This window comes from Garra rufa, chromosome 23 (genome assembly GCF_049309525.1).
Source record: "Garra rufa chromosome 23, GarRuf1.0, whole genome shotgun sequence".
NCBI lineage: Eukaryota > Metazoa > Chordata > Actinopteri > Cypriniformes > Cyprinidae > Garra > Garra rufa.
Window position 1 is genome coordinate 14611883 of NC_133383.1, and position 23539 is coordinate 14635421.

At 36.7% G+C, this 23539-nt stretch overlaps 3 protein-coding genes across 3 annotated transcripts; 1 reads left to right on the forward strand and 2 right to left on the reverse strand.

Annotated features, from left to right (window-relative positions):
- Nucleotides 1-4701: 4701 nt before the first annotated feature.
- On the reverse strand, nt 4702-10816 carry mis18a (MIS18 kinetochore protein A). The gene is made up of 5 exons (XM_073829006.1): nt 10567-10816; nt 6272-6338; nt 6065-6187; nt 5878-5980; nt 4702-5092 (listed from the first exon to the last, which is right to left on the reverse strand). The coding sequence occupies exons 1-5, from the start codon at nt 10775-10777 to the stop codon at nt 5021-5023; spliced, it is 576 nt and encodes a 191-aa protein (XP_073685107.1). The 5' UTR covers nt 10778-10816; the 3' UTR covers nt 4702-5020.
- A 502-nt stretch (nt 10817-11318) lies between these two features.
- Nucleotides 11319-18589, forward strand: eva1c (eva-1 homolog C (C. elegans)). Its single transcript, XM_073829554.1, has 8 exons — nt 11319-11806; nt 13891-14087; nt 14352-14475; nt 14564-14716; nt 15743-15886; nt 16354-16428; nt 16523-16609; nt 16689-18589. The coding sequence occupies exons 1-8, from the start codon at nt 11692-11694 to the stop codon at nt 17105-17107; spliced, it is 1314 nt and encodes a 437-aa protein (XP_073685655.1). The 5' UTR covers nt 11319-11691; the 3' UTR covers nt 17108-18589.
- A 154-nt stretch (nt 18590-18743) lies between these two features.
- cfap298 (cilia and flagella associated protein 298) lies at nt 18744-23127 on the reverse strand. The gene is made up of 8 exons (XM_073829555.1): nt 23071-23127; nt 22596-22776; nt 22096-22263; nt 21951-22018; nt 21702-21860; nt 20203-20334; nt 19966-20061; nt 18744-19355 (listed from the first exon to the last, which is right to left on the reverse strand). The coding sequence occupies exons 2-8, from the start codon at nt 22732-22734 to the stop codon at nt 19245-19247; spliced, it is 873 nt and encodes a 290-aa protein (XP_073685656.1). The 5' UTR covers nt 22735-22776; nt 23071-23127; the 3' UTR covers nt 18744-19244.
- Nucleotides 23128-23539: the final 412 nt, after the last annotated feature.

The window sequence follows — 23539 nt, forward strand, 5'->3', positions numbered from 1 at the left end:
TTTCTTAAATGAGCCTCCAAAATGAGACCTAACAAATGAGCAATCCACTCCATCGTTTTCAAAAGTCTCTGTTTTGGTCAATTTACACTGAAATGCAAACCTGGAGTTTTCCAACTATAATGAGGTCTGCAGCATTTTCAAGGGTCAAAAATGCCAGAGTAGTGTAAAAGACAGGCTTAACCATAGCAAAAGTTAGGTGTTTTAAAACTAAAATGCACTAGTGTAAACATAGCCTGCAGACCCTGTTTTAGCTTAAAAATGCTTTCAAAATGGAGACTTTTGCAAATGATGGCATGGCTGCCCACATTCGCTCTGCATATCCGTGACAATTATGTAAACCAGGGCCTCCCAAATTCAATCCAGGAGGGCTGGTGTCCTGCAATGTTTAACTCCAACACCAATTAGACACACCTGAACCAGCTAATCAAGCTCTTACTAGGCAGAGATTGTCTTACTATACGGAGATGAGAGTCTGTATTACTTACTATTGGAGAAAGCATAACTTTTAGCCATATACTGAATCCCACCTGTTGCAAAAAGTCAGTGACTTCTCTTATAAAACATGCTGAAGCAGATAGGCTGTTGATTCATTAAATGATAAACCGTTTCCTCTAAAAAGATGTTTATTCAGCGTAGTACAGCCTCTCCTCTAATGATATCCATTTAAAAAAATGGTAAGATGGAGCTAAACTCTGCAGGTCACCGGCCCTCCAGGCCTGAGTTTGGACACCCCTGATGTAAACACCATAATGCTCATTATGAATGGTCATGTGAGCCCTGAGTTTTTGGTTGTATAGTGTGGATGGAGATAGTTTCTGAAATGCAGTGAAAACGCCAGTGTGGACAAGGATTGTTTTAATTTTAAAGTGCTGTTTTAAAACAAACGCATTAGTATAAACAGGGTTAAAGAGCACTTCATCTGGAAAGCATCTGCTGTGTACAAACATCTGATAAACGTCTTTAAGATGTCAGTTTTACATACATTCTAAATTATAACGTCTTATAGACATTTTCTAAATGTCTATTTAAAGGAAAGGAAAGGAGGTGACGTGAGGCCAAGTATGGTGACCCATACTAGGAATTTGTGCTCTGCATTTAACCCATCCAAGTGCACACACACAGTAGTGAACACACACACAGAGCAGTTGGCAGCCATTGCTGCGGCGCCCGGGGAGCAGTTGGGGGTTCGGTGCCTTGCTCAAGGGACTCACCTCAGTCGTGGTATTGAGGGTGGAGAGAGTGCTGTACATTCACTCCCCCCACCTACAATCCCTGCCGGACCTGAGACTTGAACCCACAACCTTTGGGTTACAAGTCCGACTCTCTAACAATTAGGCCACGGCTTTCACATCTGGAATCGTCCTAGATATTCCAAACAAGCAAACACTCTATAAAGTACATCTTCACATAAGAGTAAATTTCATCTAAGAGTTGGGGGGACAATAAACATTACATTTCTCAAAAGCAATTTCTGAAGGAAACAAAAATAGAGCCAAAATTGTACTCATAAGGATAAGAGTACATACAGGAAAGCCTTACTACTATTGTTAGTGTAGTAACAGTTGCTTAAATATGAGTTAGGTTCACCATGCAGTCATATTATAATGATCTTGCATCATCCACATTCTTTGTCATGACTAATGTATTAATGAATCAGCATCATCTGTATTAAACAGAAACAAATCACTTGTTTAAAGTGAATAGCCTCGAGAGCCTACTTTCTGGATTTCCACAACTACTGAAGAACTGTATTCTCTCTTACCGGAATCATGTGTGTGTGTGTGTGTGTGTGTGAGCACTGTGAGGCAAGGGAGACGGGACTCAAAAAGTCCAAATTGCAGTTTCAATGCAGCTTCAAAGGGCTCTACATGATCCCTGCCGAGGAATAAGAGTCTTATCTATAGTGAAACAAAAATTTTCTATGAAATATACAAATTTTTATACCTTTTAACCACAAATGCTTGTCTCGCACTAGCTCGACTTCACACGTGACAAAGAAAGAAAGACATGAACATCCTGGATGACATGGAAGTGAAAAACTTCTTTACAAATGTTTATCAGATGCATTCCAGATGAAGCGATCTTTAACAGACATCTTGCAGACGTACATGTGATATCTGGGATATCTTGAGTGCGTTCTCTGAACTCAACAATAATCTTATTCTAAGACAACAGGAAAGTTCACACATGTATAAGGTTAAACGACAAACTGACAAATTATGGCAAATAAACTGCGGCAATCAGAATCCATGCAGCTTTAGTATATTTATGAGCAATATCAAACTCGTAGACGTGAGATATGGCTGTATATCGGAAATGCAGTGATTCGGCCATAGGCATAAGGCTGAGTGCCGTAGGTAATCACAGCATGCCGATATACAGCCATTATCTCACGACTAGGTGTGTGATATTGCATTTATACAACAGTTTGACAGCACGAGTGTGTAAATACATCAGAAACAACAGCGGAGTGTCTTTAAAACCCCTCTTTTGTGCAGAACTACTTCCTTCTACCATGGATTCACATCTCAATTTGAAAGCTGAACAGCTAAGCACAAGCCTAAATTACTAATTCGAAAATGTCACTTTAGAACCAGCAACGAAGGAATGTTGAGTTGCTTCATTGAAAACGTATTGTATTGTTGTATTAAAAGCTTACTATGTAGAGTTTCATGATAAAGAGATGGTCTGAGTGATCGTGATTACCTGCATCTAATACAGCGTTCATTCTTCAGCTCAAAAAAAAACAAAACATTAATTTGAATATCCGCTGAAGAAAGTGTCCTCTTTGTGGTAAAGTTAATATCTATCGTTAGATGGTTTCTGATGACAGCGCTGCTCAGTGCATTTGTTAGGTGTGTCAAGCTGTTGTTGAAACTAAAAATAACTTCCGTTTCTAATTTTTCAGTATAAAAGTCTTTACCTCTGACTCGTAAAACAGTCTTGTCGCTATCTAAAGGCAGAACAATGTAACTAAAATCACCATCACAAACACACGCACCGTTTCTCAATACTAAATACTTTTAAATTACTATTATTTATATAAAATATTATTTATTGAATAATAATATTTAATAAACAACAACAACAGCCATTATAAAAGTTGCTTGGCGATTCAGTAAAACGTACAAGACAGCACTCCCTGTTGAAAAAACCCCCAGCTAAAACCAGCCTAGGTTGTTTGGCTGGTCTTAGTTGGTTTTAGCTGGTGGTTTCCCAGCCTGACCAGCAAAGACCAGCCTGGCCAGGCTGGGAAAGTGGCCAAAACCCCTCTAAAACCAGCCTGCTGACCAGCTAAAACCAGCCAACCAGCCTATGCTGGTTTTAGCGGGTTTATCACCAGGGCTCTGATATACAGCATTGAATTTACATAAACATGATAAGATTTTGCCAAAACTATTTTCTCTGGAACAAATAATAATTTAATGAGACCAAAGCATACCTGTTAGATTTACCCAAAACAAATTATATCTCATGTTTAACCACTATTGAAACATCAGAGCCAGCGGTAAATGCTGCTTGTGCGGGTTAATGAGTGCAGAAAGTCCGCTGACGATCCGGAGCTCTCATGTCCGAAAACTTTGATGCAAATGTTCAAATAGGCGTTATCTTTAATAACAAACTGGATATTTGAACTATAAACAAGTACATTCTAGCCTGAAATCCTCTTAAAACTTCATCCCGTGACACAAAAACAGTAATATTTATAAAATGATACTGGATTTGGGCGTCTCCCATGACACTCGCTATAAGAAGTACCGCAAGCGGAGTGATACAATTGCAATCGGCTGTTGGAGTTGATATATCGCACTCCTATCAGCCTATCAGATTCAAGGACCAGAAATTACTGTTGTATAAATAAATACATATTCTAAATTAGTGATTCAAATTTCATAATGTGGAAGTCAATACAGATAGTTACATTTAACGTTCTTGATGTAAACTGGTCTTTACATGGATTAATCTTCACAAACTTGTACAGCTAGAAATGATACATATTTTGCCAAATGTAGAGTGATGTTTCCCTCTGGACACAAACAGTAAACATGATGCAATGATATCATGTGCCATACGCATGTTTTACCTCTTGTTCCTATTTTTAACTCTACTGGGTTTTCAGGCAGAACAAGGAGTTCAAAGGCGCGAGAATGAAGATCTCTCTGCGGGCGCGGGAGACGGACACCACACCCCTACGAACGACTGAAGCGCGACGTCATCAGGCTGACATACCCCCCTCGCAAGCTGGTTGGCTGACTCGCTGGCCGGCAAATAAGGAAACGACGGATGCGATGGCAACAGGCTCTAGCGACAGCATGTGTGCTTTGTTTCCATGGCAGCATGCCCCTTAGATACAGCTCTTTGGTTGGTCCGAGGCGCACGGCTTTCTCTCAGCCGCTGTTGTTATGCTACCCCAGCATTCGGGGTTGGGGGTGCGCGCCTTCAGGGTCTCTACGAGTCTTTTCCCGCCTCCTGGTGGAGAGTGTTGCTAGGCACATTACACAGGAACTGTAAACAACAAAAAATGGCTTGAACCGACATGCCCCCCTTCTCCCGCCATCCACATGCGTGTTACTGAACCAGATTTTTCAGTGGGCTGGGCAGGGATGTTTTGATGCGAAAGATGAAGGATCAAAAACAAGCAAGTGGAGGGAAAAAACAACACGTGTTTTGCTTTATTTAATTTTTTTATTATGCATGTTCACCCACCCCGTGTGTATCCTTGTAAATACTAGCATCACATGAGAAAACAACACAAGGATCATACCTGACAAAATATGAGATGCAGACAAACGTGTTTTTTTTTCTTAACATACAGTACAATATCTTTTAAAGAATACAATTTAATGTTATAACATCTAATATGTCCATCTATATCCAATGACATCTCTTAGAATGTGTGGTAAAAGTAAATTACAAGTGTCACTTGCATACAACTATATAGAAAATACATATAAATACATAACTGACAGACAGAACCTCATTTACAACTATAAAACAGACAGTTCATTTTCATTCATTTTCAAGAACTGCCCTGGAGGTTATTTTCAATCTCCAGTAGGCGTTGTCCTATTATCACTGATAGAGATTTTATCTGCAAGGTACATTAGAGAATATGAAGTCAAGAAAGAAAATTGAGAACATGACTGTAAAATATGGTTTTATTAATGAATTAATTAAAATCATAGTTAAACATTATCCCACGAACATAAAGAACAAATACATTATGGATAATTACTAAAACATTCCCTCATAGAAGACATTTCATCATAACCCACAGGAATCCTTTTGTTAATCTTATTAGAAGGTTTTGATTTACTTGACAAGCACAGTCAAGGAAGATGAAATTAAAACACGAAAATATCTCAAATAGACTAGCTGTCAACATCCTTTTCTAGAACAAATTCTTCAACAGCTCCTAATATCTATTGTTTGCTGGATTTGGTGACCAAACAAAGAGCTCTGGCAGAACCACAAGAGCGCCATCTGCTGTTAACTTGTGCGTGTTAAAAACCACAAATGAAATGTCTTTTATTTACACCTTTAAATTAAATTTCTCCTGTGTACCCTAACCCATACTCAAACATTTATTTTAGACTTTTGTTTTAGAATTAATTTATTATTCATAAAAAATGAAAATTAAAAATTTTGATTCTATGGTACCTATTCTGCAATTAATCTCCCCTCATAAAGACTATATAACAGATTAAATATTCTTTTTGACGATATCTTCTACGCATTCAGTATTGCCATTAATCTCTGCAGTGGAAAAAAAAATTGTAGTGGAAAAGAGCTTATTTTTAAACAGAGAGAATTACACAGGTTTACATCATGCTCGCAGATCAATAATTTAAACAGTCTCTAGACGAGCTACTTTACCTCTGTCATCTGCTGTTCCACAATGTTCTGGTACTCCAGGGTCACTGGTTTGCTTTCTCTGTCCAATTCTGGCACCCGTTGACTTGGACTGCCAACTACATAGCTACAGAGAGACACAATCATGTCCTCAATGTGATAAATGAGGTTACGCATTGGCAATAATTACACACCAAAAAATGCTACTTACCTTTCAATATTTTCAACATTAAAGCAGAAAAGAGATCTCTTGTAATCAAGCTTTTTAGGGGTTGATATGTACATGATTCCTAATTCTGAGCAACAGCCGCGGCAGGTGAGATTCACAACAAGACTGAATGTGAAAGACAGATTTTCAGAGAGATGTCATGCTTATGATTCTACATACAAACATAAATTAATAAAACAAATATCTCACCATCCAAGCTCCTTTCGGGTACCAGAAACAAAAGGATCTTTGTCTATGACAATATTGTCAGTGATCCCTGAAAATCAAGATGCAAATGACTTTAAATGTGCCAAAAAAAATGTTACTCTAATACTCCCATTATGTTTGGCATAGTCACCGTTATCAGTAAATACAGTTGAAGTCAAAAGTTTACACACTGGGGACAACTGAGGGACTCACATGCAACTATTACACAAGTTTCAAACGCTCACTGATGCTTTAAAAAGAAAAATGATGCATTAAGAGCCAGGGGTGTAAACTTTCGAACGGAAAGAATATTTGCATAGCATATTTTTTTCATTTAGTACTGTCCTTCAGAAGCTACAGTAGATACTTACATGTTCCCCAGAAGACAAAATAAGTTAAATTTGCCGTGATCTTCAAATTCAAAAAGTAATTGTTGGAAAGGGTTCAAATACACAAAAATGCTAGAAAACAAAAGAATTTGTGGGACCTAAAAGATTTTTCTAAAGAATAGCGGGCAGTTTAACTGTTCAGGACAAATAAGGGACTCATGGACAACTATTACTAAACAAAACAAACAACAACAACAACAACAAAAAAACACGGCTGTGGATCATTCAGGTAACAACACAGTATTAAGTATCAAGTGTATGCAAACTTTTAAACAGGGTAATTTTTATAAATTTTATAAATTATAAATAAACTATTATTTTCTCTTGTAGACTATATGTCTTTCAGGTGAAATATCTTATTCAGGTCAGTACTAAATAAAAAAATAACATGCATTTTGTATGAAACCTCTTATTTTGGCAAAATAATTAACATTTTGCAGATTCTGAAGATGTATTTGAACTTTTGACTTCAACTGTACATGCTTATATTTCGATTTCAGCCATGTTTAAACTGTTGTTATCCACAATTGTATTATGGCATTCTAATCCAGCTAAAACAAAAAACAGCCTAAAATGGTTGGCTGATTTTAGCTGGTAATCCAGCCTGGTCTTAGCTGGTCAGCAGGCTGGTTTTAGAGGGGTTTTAGCCACTTCCTTAGCTGGTCAGGCTGAGAGACCAGCTTCAACAAACAAACAGCTTAGGCTGGTTTAAGCAGGTTTTTTTCAGCAGGGAACAAATGCATGCAAAGTAAAAACTAGGGTAAAAAAAAAAAAAAAAATCACAATATTTCGAAATGCATAAGAGTCAACAGATAATAAACACTACCATTTAAAAGTTTGAGGTCAATGAGAAAAGACATCTCTTATACTCAACAAGGGTGCACTTATTAGATCAAAAATACAGTAAATCAGTAATAGAAGGTTTGCACTTACATCACAATGTGGTCAGTTACCCGGATGCATGGACATACTCGGATATAAACAGCATTGCACGGATGCAAATTGGTTGCATGGTTAATGTACTACTGAATATTTTGTTCTGCTAATTTATTCTGTCTAAACTATGGAAAAAGCATGTGGAAGCTGTTAAATCATATAGAGAAGGACCTACAACCCCTGGCAAAAAGTATGGAATCACCTCACTTAGATGTTGTTCACTCATTTTGTTTACGTCATTGCAAATAAACAAATCACAGATATGACAAAACTATTTTTGTTTATTAATTCAACATTGTGTATATGTGAAACATACCTCAAACTAATGAGATTAAGCTCTTTTAATTAATGGAAAATTATTTTCCATATATCAAGTAGGGAAAAAAAATATGGAATCATTCAATGTTGAGGAAAAAATATGGAATCATCTTGTAATTTGTATTTCTGAAATAAATATCTAAACATATCTAAAACGCTAATTAGCCAGCAGTTAAAAGAGAGTGCTCACAGACGTTAACAAGCTGTTGAACTTGGCTAATTGTAAGGAAACATGTCCCCAACAAGAAAGCTGTCAGTTGAAATGGAAAGGATTATAAAACTCCTTCAAGATGGAAATACATCATGGAGTGTGGCAAAAGAAGTTGGGTCTAAGTTGGAAATTGTTTCTAAAATTTGGTGTAAGTATTACCAAAATGGAGACCAGATCAAGGAAGAAATTAAAGCGTGAAGATAGAAAACTCAAAGCAAATTGCCTTAAAAATAGAAAATGCACAACGAAACAAATGAAGAACAAATGGGCAGAAACAGAAGTCGATGTGTGTGACATAACTGTAAGAAACCAGCTGAATAGAAAGGCCAAATAAAAACCAGCATTGACACATTAACAAAAGAAAACAAGATTAGAGTGGGCCAAAGAGAAGAAGTCATGGAGTGTGAATGATTGGATGAAAGTGATATTCAGTGATGAATCACAAATCTGCAATGGACAAGATGATGCTGGATCTTTTGGCTTGTGCCATTCTAATGAAATACATAAAGATGACTGCCTGAAGAAAACGATCAAATTATCCAACTCATTTATAATATGTGACCCTGGACCACAAAACCAGTCATAAGGTTAAATTTGACAAAGCTGAGATTTATACATCATATGAAAGCTCAATAAATAAGCTTTCTATTGATGTATGGTTTGTTAGGATAGGACAATATTTGACTGAGATACATCTATTTGAAATCAGAAATCTGAGGATGCAAAAAAATCTAAAAGACTGAGAAAATCACCTTTAAAGTTGTCCAAATTAGGTTCTTAACAATGCATATTACAAATCAAAAATTACATTTTGATATGTTTACAGTAGGAATTTTACAAAAAATCTTCATGGAACATGAACTTTACTTAATTTCTTAATGATTTTTGGTATAAAAGAAAAATCAAAAATTTTGACCCATGCAATGTATTTTTGGCTATTGCTACAAATATACCCCAGCGACTTAAGACTGGTTTTGTGGTCCAGGGTCACATATGGGGTTGCATGTCAGGTAAAAGACCAGAGGAAATGGCAATCTTTACCTAAATAGACAATTCACAGGTTTGCATTGAAACTTTGGACACTTTTCTCATTCTCATTCTAAATAGAAAAGAAGTTTGGTGATGATTTTAGTATGATAATGGACCTTGCCACAGAGCAAAGAGTGTTAAAGCTTTTCTTCAGTAAAGGCACATCAACTCACTGACATGGCCAGCAAACAGTCCGGATCTCAATCCGATTGAAAATGTATGGTGGAAATTGAAAAACTGGTCCATGACAAGGTTCAGTCTCGCAAAGCTGATCTGTCATCCGCTATTCAAGAAAGTTGGAGCCAGCTTGATGAAGAATATTGTTTTTCATTAGTGAAGTCCATGCCCTAAAGAATTCAGGCCATCATAAATGCCAGAGGAGCAGCAACAAAGTACTAATTGTGTTTTTTGGTTAATGATTCCATATTTTTTTCCTCAACAGTGAATGATTCAATCCTTTTTTCCTGTACTTGATATGGAAAATAATTTTCCATTAATTGAAAGAGCTTAATCTCATTTGTTTGAGGTATGTTTCACATAGCCAGAATGTTGAATTATTAAACAAAAATAGTTTTGTGTCATTTCTGTGATTTATTTGTTATGAGGTGAAAAAAATGGATGAACAACGTCTAAGTGTGGTGACTCCTTATTTTTTGCCAGGGGTTGTAGTAAGCAGGAAAGGGCACAATATTTTAACAAACAAAAAACAAAAAAGTTAATAGGTTGTAAAGATACGTACGAGCAGTATTAATTAACATATTAGCCTAATATTTCACCTACCTGACCAGAAACGATAAGAACGAACACAAACGTTGTCAAGATTCTTGCCCTGGAAATCCTGGTTCAATTTGGCCAGCCACAAAAGCCTTTTGCTCCTCAGACAGTTTTTTTGCACTCTTCTCGATTTGTTATAACTTTTGGCAGTCTATAGTTCTCCAAATGTTTTCCTTGTCCGACTGATTAGTAACGTTACAGCCCGAAACATGACAATAATTGACCGTCTTCAGCAGCATTAATCAGCTAAATCTGCGAGTTTCGTTCGGTTCAGTGGCCAATATGAGCGTCATAAAAACACTATTCTAACTCATTCTAATATGATAATTAGGTGAGCAAGAAACATTTCTTAGTTGTTAGTGTCGAAATTGTTTTTGCTGCTTGATATTTTTGAAGAAAGGTGGTTCAAGATTATTTGATTAACAGATTAAGTTTAAAATAGTTTTTATAACATTCTATATGTCTTTACGTTCACTTTTGGTCAATTTAATGCGCCTTTGCGACATGTAAGTATTAATTCCTTAAATAATATATCTCACAGACAACCGCAAACTTTTGAATGGCAACGTACATTAACTCAAGACATCATGTTATAACCCGCATTTTACAGACAAGAGCAATACAACATAAAAATTATTTACGTTTAAGCATGATTTGGTTCTGCTCGTCATCGCTGCCTGCCCAGGACAGACTGTCACCGATGGGCAGCTTGCATTTGCCGCACATAAACACCGCTGGACCGTCGCTATCTCCGTCTTCCTCCACTCTGCTGCTGCTGCTATCAGCGGCACTCTCGCAAACAGAGTATGTTTTATAACTGCAGTCCTCCGTAACTTTAATTTTGCCCGCCATTTGAGATGGAATATCAAAATCGCTCACCTCAGTATATGTTTTCACTACTATTAAAACGTCTTCAAACGTACGCGGGCAGCTGTACTTCTGGGGATTTGTAGTGAGCGCAGATAAAACGACAAGCGCACTGCGCCCCCTGCTGCAACGGAGAAACAGTTTAACTTTATTCACTTCATGCTAGGTTTGATTTTACAATATCATAAACATTCGCAAAAAGACATAAACAGGCAATAAATACATTTCTAACATAAATACACTTACACACACATGAACAAAACATTTCTTGGAAGGAAAGGTATTTTTAACTATATTTAAATTTGTATTTAAATAGTCCAGAAAAGTTTGTATTGGAAAGAAAGCCGCTTAACTTATTAATGATATGAATGTCAACGCATTTTAATCATACTGGTTATTATAATACTGTTGTCAGTGCCCCTCAACTCCTACCGCACTGCCTATTTAAGGCATTTACCGCCACGCCCCGTTCAAATGCGTTATTCCTTAACATCCTCCTCAAAAATCACTTTCTGAGTGCCAAGAAACCATTTGCTGCTTCACCAAGGACCTTAAAATCACCAACAATGGAATGAATAATGCGAATGTTGCCGCTTTCAGGCAACACAGACTTGTTGCGCACTTGTTATTTCCCTATAGGCTCCAACTCAGTGACTGCGTAGCTTTGAAATGTTTTCTTTTCGTGTTAAAAACTCTGACGTCTATCTAATCAAGGGAGAAGCGATTTCGAGGAAGAGTTTGGCTTGAAAGGACTGGGATGTCAAATTCGCGGTATGAAAATATACTTTAGCCGGGTAAAAATCCCTGGCAGGTGAGAGAGACGGGAATTCCTGACAGCGTTTCTCCAGCACGCGCTTGAATGCACGAGCTTTGATGCAGAATAATAGAAGGATTTGAACATGATCTTAGCGCGGCACCTGAGAAGCTGCCGGGCACCTGGGCTGTGTGTTCAAATACTTTACAGTGTACTCATACTGTGGACCAAAGAAATGGACGGACTCTCCGATTTCTCAAGTGAGTCGATAATGAAGAGCTCAAATATATTATGGGTGAAATGTTCACTAATAATGAGAAAGTAAGTTAAAATATTAAAACAGTATATAAAAAGCAGTATTTTTCCGGACATTTTGTTGAATTTTTTCAGCAATCAAAAATAAATACGTAAACATGAACTGGTCAGTGACCAATTTTTGTATTTATTATGGTTTGATAATTATTTTACCAAAATGTTATTTTTTATTTAGTACTGACCTAAATAAGATAATTCATATTCATAAAAATAAAAATCACCCTGTTCAAAAGTTTACATACACTTGATTCCTAATGCCTCGTTTCCACTGAGCGGTACGGTACGGTACGGAACGGAACGGTACGCATTTATTTGCGTTTCCACTATCAAAAGTTGTGAATGGTACCAAAATGCCGAACTGTACCGTACCACTTTTTGGGTACCCTTCCGTTGTGGTACCTAGCACAGTGGAACGGTACTAAAGGGTGGAGCTAGACTCACTGCAGAGCGTTGATTGGTTGACAGAGAATCGTCACTTGCGCGTGCTACAGAACGACAACGCAACACAAGAGGCGCCATTTTTAAAACACACACAACACCTTGCAAAACAATGCCACCGCGAAACATAACTCGCGAATGTCCTCCATTGATGTTTGCGGTCTTAGCTTTCTTCTTTGCGCGAGAATGACGTCAAGCTACTTTCCGTCATACACCACGTCTATCAAGTGACGTTATCACTACTTTCCGGCATACACCACGTCTATCAAGTGACGTTATCACTACTTTCCGGCATACACCACGCCTATCAAGTAAGGGTACTGTCGGCAGTGGAAACGCTAGCCAATTCATGGTTTTCCGACCCGACCCGTACCGTACTGTACCGTACTGTACCGTACCACTCAGTGGAAACGAGGCATAATACTGCTGTTTTTGTTTAGTGATAGTTGTTCATGAATCAAATAATATATTTGAATTTATGACCCACAGCTGTGTTTTTTTGTTTAGTGATAGTTGTTCATGAGTCCCTTGTTTGTCCTGAAAAGTTAAACTGCCCACTGTTCTTCAGAAAAATCCTTCAGGTCCCACAAATTCTTTGTTTTTGTTTTTTTAGCATTCTTGTGTATTTGAACCCTTTCCAACAATGACTGTATGATTTTGAGATCCATCTTTTCACACTGAGGACAACTGAGGGACTCATATGCAACTATTACAGAAGGTTCAAACGCTCACTGATGCTCCAGAAGAAAAACCAATGTATTAAAAGCAGAGGGGTGTAAACTTTTGAACAGAATAAAGATGTTTTGCCTAAATATCAATCTTTTTTCATTTAGTACTGCCCTTCAGAAGCTACAGAAGATACTTACATGTTTCCTAGAACACAAAATAAGTTACATTTACGCTGATCTATAAATTCAAAATGTTTTACCCCCATCTTAATGCATCGTGTTGCCATCTGGAGCATCAGTGACCGTTTGAACCTTCTGTAATAGTTGCATATGAGTCCCTCAGTTGTCCTCAGTGTGAAAAGTTGGATCTCAAAATCATACAGTCATTGTTGGAAAGGGTTCAAACACACAAAAATGCTGAAAAAACAAAGAATTTGTGGGATCTGAAGGATTTTGAGGGACCCATGAACAACTATCATTAAACAAAAAAACAGCTGTGGGTCATTATAAATTCAACTATTATTTTTTCTTGTGGACTAAATGTATTTTATGGGAAATATCTTATTCAGGTCAGTACTAAATACAAAAATAACATGCATTTTGTATGATCCCTCTTATTTTGGTAACAAAATTAACATTTAGCAGATTCTGCAAGGTGTATGTAAACTTCTGACCTCAAAACATATGTGTATTTCTGATACATTTTTTCTTTATTACCTGGGCATTTACACCAAGTAGATGCAAAGTCAATAAATGTCAAAAAAGAAAAAAAAATCAAAAACTAATTAATTTTAGAGGTGTTTCTTCTAATTTGGTCTTCTTCTAAATTGCATGTATTAATGTATTTTTGATTTACATTCTAAATGAATCAATTGCATTTCTTAATGCACTTAATAGATCCACCCTCCCCACTTTTTCATTAGATTATCTGTTTAGGATTATCAACAGTCAATCAGCTCAAGCCTGTGATGGAGATCTCCTGCTCCTTAGGTGTCCACGACACTCCACCATAACTATTCAGTCTGCATTTTATGGACAGAGCGCAACCCTTCCCGGGATCGTGCCAGGAATGAAATGCCAATGGCGTAATCACAGCTGCTCAGCTTCCACAGCGCTGCAGGTGAATAGTCATTGCTTTGCTTTCTGACAAAAAACAGACCTTTCATTTTACATGCGCTAAAAACTAACCTAATAAAGCTGTCTGAAATAGTCCCATGGTGAAAACAGAGCTAAGACAACTCTGTTGTAAAACTAGACTCCTGCGGCAGCCGATCACTTCTGGCTCAGAAAAGATATGTGTTTTCCAGAATCAGGACAAGGCTACTACATTTTCCCTGTCTTTTGTATAACGCACATTCTACGGTCTTTGATTATCCTCTGTTAGAAAGTGCTCTCTGAATGCCAAGGTCACAGAAATTGCCAGTTTCTGGTTAATCATCAAGTCTTTGGTCGAGATCCTTGTCCTGGAACCCCTAAATACCTCCATGTATCATACATGTGTAAACCTAGTAAGTATTTCCTCATTTAAAGCCTTAATTGATTATTTCTTCTTCAAATATTTGCTCTTTTTCATCAGTAAAGATATCTTTCTTACAGCAGAGCACAAGAAGAGAGTAACATGTGAGGGAGATCGACTTTTGCTGCACTGCAAGTATCCAAAAGTGCTGAATATCTACTCTGCTGTTTATGGAAGACAGATGGAGGAGGAAGACTTGTGCCCATCAGAGAAACAAGAACCTCCACCATTTGGTAAGTTTTTGGAGTTTAAAGGATTTGTTCACTTACAGAATAAAAATGTCCTGATAATTTACTTATCCCATGTCATCCAAGATGTTAATGCCTTTCTTTCTTTAGTTAAAGAACTTACAGTTTTTGAGGAAAACATTCCAGGATTTTTCTCCATGTAGTGGACAACAATGGGGGCCAATGTGTTGAGAGTCCAAATTGCTGTTTCAATGCAGCTTCAAAGGGCTCTACACGATCCCAGCCGAGGAATAATCCTAGAGGTCTTATCTAGCGTAATGATCAGTCATTTTATTAAAAAAATAAAAATGTATATACTTTTTAACCACAAATTCTCATCTCGCACCAGTTATGCAATATGCATCCGTGTCCTCACGCATAATGTAATCAGGCTGGAAATGTCACGTGTGGTTAGTTCTTTGTCTAAATCGTCCAATATTGTTTTACCTTTTTTTGTTAAGGGTGTTGGCGTGACTTTTCAACATGACTACGTAATGTATGAAGTTGAGCTAGTTTAAGATGAACATTTGTGTTAAAAAGTATATGTTTTAATTTTTTTTTTAGAAAATGATAGAACGTTTTGCTAGATAAGACCCTTATTCCTTGGCTGTGATCGTGTAGAGCTCTTTAAAACTGCACTGAAACTGCAATTTTGACCTTCAATCCATTGACCATCATTGAAGTCCACTATATGGAGAAAAATCCTGGAACGTTTTCCTTAAAAACCTTAATTAATTTGCGACTGAAGAAAGAAAGATATGAACATCTTGGATGACATGGGAGTGAGTAAATTATGAAGCAATTTTTATTCTGGAAGTGAACTACTTCTTTAAAATAAGTTTAAATAAATAGGCTACATTTTAATGAATTAAATTAAAAAGTCAATATAAATACATTTGTATATGGTTAAATCTATTCTATTGAATTCTAATATTCATAAACGTTTTTGATTGTAAGCACATTGTTTATTTTTGTAGTTTGGTACTTGACAAGAAATCATTTTTAAATTATTTTTTCTCTTTAATATTGCAGAATGTGTTTTTCATGGAGCTGTTGATGTGGTATCCAACATCTGCTATGGAAAACAGAGATGTTTTTTTACCGTAGATGAGGAACATTTCAAAAACCCCTGCCCTCCTGGAACAAAAAAGTATATCACTGTCCTCTATGCATGCGGTATGAATGCTCTCATATCCATCGAAATCTTTCTAAAGCGAAACCTTTTTCAATTCTCTGAATAGTTACAGCATGGCATGCCATCTTCATGCCATGACATATCTTTAATCAGTTTGCAGGATCTTAAATTACTGATTGAGAGTGTGGGAAAAAACTAACATGCAGACTTTTGTCTCATCGCAGATTGTTGATTTACCCGTCTGTTTTCTTTCCTTCTCATAAATTACAACGAAGACAAAAGTTGTTTGAATATAAAAATAGGGAACGAGCCTGGCATTTGTAGGCCTCGGGGCTTCCTGTAAAACTTCCTGTGATTGCTTTGAATGCCAGGCTTTTGTTACTGATTGGAAAGCAGGATCAGTTCACAGGAAAAATAAAGATTACTCATCAGCCTTGCATTGAAAGATCATGGGAGATACCGCCTGGGAGCCGGAAGATGTTAACTCTTTGTACTGTGCCTTTTTCAGTTCCTCAAAGTTTACTCAAGGAGGCTGATCCCAGCAGTTTCCAAACTACCTCAGTTCCTAACCAAAGCACCAAAGGTGGTGACAGTACACCATACAGTTCACTTTATGTAGAACATCTGTGCAGCTGAGGTAAATAAACTGTTTAAACATCTTTCATTGTTATTCATAGGGGAACACCCAGTTATCAGAAGTTCAAAGTTTCCAGAGAATAGGATTATTGTCAGCAATTCGCTAATGGCATATGGCTACATTACAGGTATTAACAATAGTTTTAAAAAGTAAATCCAAAGCTTCAAGTATTCACAAGTCACAAGTACTTTTCTTCTTTGTCTCAGAGCATCCGGAGATGGCAGGACTGCTCTTCACGTCGAGTGTTTGTGTAGGACTTCTGATTGTTCTAATAGCTGTTTCAACACAGCTAACCTGCAGTAGACATCTAAATACAACTAAAACTTCCAGGAAGAAGAGTAGAACTCATTTAGAAGAGGAGGAGCCAATGAACCAGGATAATGATGAGGAAGATGAAGATGAGAAAGTGTCACTAATGGATAGCTCTAACCTGTCAGAGGTTGGCAGGAAGGTGTATTGCTGGGAAGATGTGACATACACCACAGAGGCAGCAGAGCTGATGGAGAGGATTGAGCGCAGAGAGCTTGTGATTCAGGAGATCAGGATGAATGCATACCTCAATGGAAACACATGCATCCTGCATTCATACATGCCAACTGTTACACAAAATGTGCAGCAGCTATAGTTTCAACCAAAAGGAGTGAGCTTTTTGAATGTTTTCTGTTACCAAAACACAAGGCCTAATGGCGAGAGAGTTGGGCTTGTAACCCAAAGGTTGCCGGTTCGATTCCCACACCGGCAGGAATTGAATTGTTGTGAATGAACAATGTGAATGAACCACCTTCAATACTATGACTGAAGTGCCCTTGAGTTAGGCACTGAACCCCCAGTTGTTCCCCGGGCGTTGGAGCAATGGCTGCCCACTGCTCCAGTGTGTGTTCACTTCTCACTGCTGTGTGTGTGCACTTGGATGCAGAGGGCCAATTTCGAGTATGGGTCACCATACTTGACAATACGTCACAACTTTCACTAAAATGAAAAGGTTAAGTGTGTAATTTCTAAATCACAAGTGTCACAGAGCGGAACTGACAAAACTGTCTTCAGACAGGTTTCTAAAATACTCCCCTCAGCTGCTATTGGTCAGCCACATAAATGGTCTCATATTATTGGTTTAGTTAATTTTGCTGTTGTCAGGCAGCTAAAACAAACAGACCAATATTTTGAAAACTACCTTTTTGAGTGGAATCAGTCAAACCAGTCAAAAGTTTTTTAACAGTAAGATTTTTAGATGGTTTTTAAAATCTCTTCTCTGCATTTATTTTATCCAAAATACAGCAAAAACTGTAAAATTCTACTATTTTTACTATTTAAATTAACTTCTTTATATAACTGAATATATCTTAAAATGTAATTTATTCCTGTGGTTTCAAAGCTGAATGTTTAGCATCATTACTCCAGTCACATGATCCTTCAGAAATTATTCTAATATTCTGATTTGCTGCTCAAAAACATTTTGAATGTTAAAAATAGCTGAGTATAATGTTTTTCGGGTTTCTTTGATGAATAGACCGTTCAGAAGACCAGCATTTTTCTGAAATAGAAACATTTTGTAACAAATCACTTTATGATCACCTTTGATCAATTTAAAGCATCCTTACTAAATAAAAGCATTAATTTCTTTCCTAAGCCCCAAATTCTATAATTTACTTCCCCAAATTATACTGACTTGAATGGTATAGTGTATGTTACAAAAGCTTTTTATTTCAGATAAAATTCATCAAAGAATCCTGTACATCCTGAAAATGTACTCCTCTGATTTACATACTGATAACAATAGTAACAATTATAATTAAGAAAATGTTTATTGTACAGAAAATCAGCATATTAGAATGATTTCTGGGTGATACTGAAGACTGGTGTAATGATGCAAAAAAGTTAGCTCTAAAATCACAGGAATAAATTACATTTTACAATATACTCAAATATAAAGTAGTAAAAATATTTCACAATATTGCTGCTTTTTGGTCAAATAAATGCAGGCTCGGTGAGCAGAAGAGAATTCTTTAAAAAAACATAAAAAAATCGTAGTTTAAAACATTTGACTGGTACCGAACAAGCAATACCTGATGCATTTTACTGCATGAGTCAGGGCAAACCTTATTATTCTGTTCTAAAATTATTCTATTTAGCTAATACAGTAGCTGTTATGTTACATTTTACACAAAGTAAAGCCATGTAAAGAGAAAAGTACCTTATAAATTATTGCTTTGTTAAACACTGGATGAATAATGTATGTGGTATTGAAAGTCAATTCAAATTAAGAAGACTGGTGTATATTTTAATTAAAATGTATTATATTTAAATGTGAAATCATGAAATGAAATAAAATAAAATGAACACAAACAGAACGTTTTTTGTATTACACAACATCACACTCAACTTTTCCAGTGAAACCACACCTCCCGATACTGTAACCTCTCTTTTGCCTTAAGGATACTAAAATGTTCTGTAATTCCTTCTCAACGCTCTCCAAATGAACTCTGTGGTGCCACAGCGATCCTTAGAGCTGCACGGCAACATCCTGTCTTTTAACAGCATCAAGTTTCAATTGAGTAACTGCCAGAGGCACAGACAAAGAGAGGAAAGGTGTTGCATCCTTCTGCTAATGAATCAGAAGAGAGAAATCTGATGTCTCATGCTTTTACAAACAGTCGCATAAATACCTCTCATATGTAATGAAGGCACCAAATTGCATAAAAACAGCAGCAGTAGAGTATCTGATTTGCCATATGAAAAGATCAGCTGTGATTTTCTCTGTTCATCTATCTGGGGCCCCATTTGATATTTGTGAGTCCTTGGAACTGTCTTTTTAGGTCCTGTCTGTCTGACCAATCGGACTGAAGATGCGAGTCATCATCTGCCTCTTCTAGTTTCTAAAAAAAAAACAAGAACAAAACAGACGAAACAATGATGAATGCTGTAAAATAATACATATATTAGACTGTGGACCACAAAACCATTCATAAGGGACAATTTGTTTTTAAATTGAAGTGTATACATAATCTGAAAGATGAATAAAAAAAGCTTTCCATTGATTAGAATTGTTAGAATAGGACAATATTTGGCCGAGATACAACTATTTGAAAATCTGGAATCTGAGGGTGCAAAAAAATCTAAATATTGAGAAAACCCAAATGAAGGTCTTATGCATATTACTAATCAAAACGTTTTTATATATTTATTTACAGTAGGAAATTTACACAAATATCTTAATGAAATATCTTAAAGCATGATCTTAATTTAATAACTGAATGATTTTTGACATTAAAGAAAAATCTGTAATTTTGACCCATACACTGTATTACTGGCTATTGCTACAAATATACCCTGTGTTACTTATGACTGATTTTGGGTTCCAGGGTCACACACATACATATACGCATATATATACACATACACATATACATATATATATATATATATACACAACATAACATATAACAAAGATATAAAATTAAATCAAAAGAGTTAGAGGCCACTCACTTTTAGTTCTTCCTGCCTCTTGTAATAGTGCAGCATCATCTTTTTTTGTTCGTCTTCACTCACTACTGGTTCTCGCGCTGGTGCACCCTGGCCTTTCTAAAATGAATGGGCAAACAATGGTAATCTGTTTTCATTTCACTCATTGAAATCATCTATATGAAAAATCTGAGCCAAACGAGTTTAAACACCAGATTCAAGTCAGAAAATCTAAAACTGAAATTCACACCAAACACTTACCTTCTGAATTTTCACAATAATTTTCGTTTTCTCATTTTTCCCAACATATTCCTGCAGCTTTTTGCCCCTCTGCAGTTCTTTAGATGCCCACCAGAGCTGAGCATCTTCTTCTGGGATTACCTGCAATGAGGCCTGCAAAGGAAAGCCTTTATATCAGTATTACAGCTTTTAAGTTCTTCAAACAAATAAAGAACATTATATTGGTCTGTTTAATTATGAAGCCATGTGCATATAGTTATTAAAGGATTAGTTCACTTTCAGAACAAAAATTTACAGATAATGTACTCACCCCCTTGTCATCCAAGATGTTCATGTCTTTCTTCCTTCAGTCGTAAAGAAATTATGTTATTTTGAGGAAAACATATCAGGATTTTTCTCCATATAATAAATATTGATAATGCCCCCAAGTTTCAACTTCCAAAATGCAGTTTAAACGCAGCTTCAAAGGGCTCTTAACGATCCCAGCCAAGAAAGAAGAGTCTTATCTAGCGGAGCTATCAGTTATTTTCTAAACAAATTGACAATTTATATACTTTTTAACCTCAAATGCTCGTCTTTTCTCGTCTCTGCTATGCGCATGCATAGTCTGTGTGATCCGGGTCAATACAGTTAGGGCATTTCCAAAAAACTCCCATTTGATTTTCTTCCCCAACTTTAAAATCGCCCTACATCGCTGCAGAAGTACCGACCCAGTGTTTACAAAGATAACATACAAAGAAGATCATTCGCCCTTTACAAAAAAAAGATAAAACAGCATTGTAGGATGATTTTGAAGTTGAGGACAAAAACGAGATTGGAGTTTTTCAACATACCCTAAATGTACACAGATTACACAGACTATGCATGTGCATCACAGAGATGAGACCAAACAAGCATTTGAGGTTAAAAAGTATAAAAATTGTCAATTTGTTTCGAAAATAACAAATTTTGCTAGATTAGACCCTTCTTCCTTGGCTGGGATTGTTTAGAGCCTTTTAAAGCTGCGTTTAAACTGCATTTTGGAAGTTCAAACTTGGGGGCACTATACATATCCATTATATGGAGATAAATCCTAAAATGTTTTCCTCAAAAAACATAATTTCTTCACAACTAAAGAAAGAAAAACATGAACATCCTGGATGACAAGGGGGTGAGTACATTATCTGTAAATTTTTGTTCTGGAAGTGAACTAATCCTTTAAAAGGGTCATTCCATTTAAAAATGAAGATTCTGTCATTATTTCCTCAGCCTCAGTTCAGTCCAAACCTGACATTATTTCTTCTGCAGAACACACACACAAAAAAAGATTTAGAAGAATGTCAGGAACCAAACAACACTGGATCTCTTAGACTTCCTTTGTATGGACAAATTACAAAAAAATTATTAAAATGTCTTTTTTTGTTCCACAGAAGAAAGAAGGTCCTACAGGTTTGGAACAACATGAAGGTGACTAAACGATAACAGAATTTTCATTTTGGGTGGAGGATTCTTTTAGGAAAGGCAGAAAAGATCTCAATTACCTGTGTTCCAGTAAGATCCTCTTGATTTTCAAACTCCATCCTTATTGGATCATGTGGCGGCAACCCCATTGGGTAAACTATCATCACAGCTCCTCGCAACTGGTCCAGAGCCTCTGTGACCATATCCATGGTAACACAAACATTTGCTTGCACTTGTTTCTTTAGAGAAAATAAAAAAAAATACAAATATCACAAAACATAGAAAAAGGAAACAACATATTGTATTCTATATTAGAATTAGTTTCATACATTTGAGATTAAAGCTTTGGCTTCCTCCACTGTTTTCCTTAAAACTTCTTTCATCTTCTCGTTTGGAGCTAAATGGAAAGACAGAGTTTAGTTATAGAAGTTAACCGGGGAGTTCGAATGTAAACTTTAAATTTGAAAAGACTACCATGTCCATTTCGACGTCCAAGCTCATCCTTCTTAAACTCAGCACCACTGCTGGGAATACAGCGGTCTTCCCATTCATCCTTCAGTTTGAGCTCCATGATCTGATCATCGGTCAGGCCCTGCATATTCGGTGGAAGAGAGACGCCATGATCTGCCAGCTCTGGAATTTCTATGGAGACATAAATCAAAATAAAACCACGTTTTATTGCTATAATAAGCAAATGCTTCACACTTGTTTTAGTGCTTGACTTTAGTTAACCCCTGCTAGAAAAAAAAAATGCTAAAAGCAGCCTAAGCAGGGAGACCAGCTGGCCAACTAACTAAAACAAGCTTGACCAGGCTGGGAAACCGACTAAAGCCAGCTTATGCTGGTTTAGCTGTTTTTTAGCAGATACGTAACTGCACTTACACAATACATCCATTTTAAAGTATGAATTTGTCTATCAAAAACATAACCCAGCTAAACCCAAAGAATGTGATGCATACATATCACTGTCATACCAGTGCAGATCCTGTCCACTTTTAATCGTCCATTATAGATGGCGCTGACCTGCTGGTTTAGTGTATCAATCGAGACATCTACTGTAGTATTGAAGAGAAACTGACTCTCATCTCCTCGTTTGACGTGCAGCTGAACCATTTCCCTCTTTATGAATTTGTCCTGTGCAGGAATTCAATAAATCTGAGATTTGAAGAAAGAGTAGATATAAGACCACCGAACAACAACAACGACAGAGAAGTTCTGAAAAACTGTTTTGCGGGGTACTACTAGCGCCTCACTGTGTTTGCGTTTGTTGCCATGACACCCACAACGGCGCGCTGCAAGAACATTCTAGCATGCTGTGCGAGCTGGCCGCACAATATATTAATTTAAGCCGGTAACGTCGAGAAATTAATAATACAGGCAATAGGGATAATTTAAAAAATGAATAATGGTTTTCAAATAATTTCCTCTAATTATCCAAATTATACTTACTCGAGTCAGGGCACAAACAAGAACGAAGATGCAGCATCAACGGTGGTGATACTATTTCCACCGGAAGTGGCGTATACAAAATAAAAGCTTCATCAAACGCAGTCTAAATGCTGTGAACCTTTTCTTCACTCGTTTCTAGATTACTACTAAGTAATTTAGCCAAATTAGTTTAACATTGTTAGTTTTCTATATTCAACCATGGGGATACGCATTTAATGATATCAAATACATGCGTGGTATATTACATAATATAAACATGACATAATATATGTAACGTTACAAGACACCAGATCAAGTTACTCACTGGCTATGTTACTGGTTACCGATTAATGCCCACGTATAAATCACTGCATGTAAATACAGAATTCTGCAAAACCAAAACGACGTAAATTCGTCGATTTACTGTAGACGCCCACAATATTTTGTTTATTTTGCGGTTTCATCAAAACAAAAAGTCAGTATTTTCTCA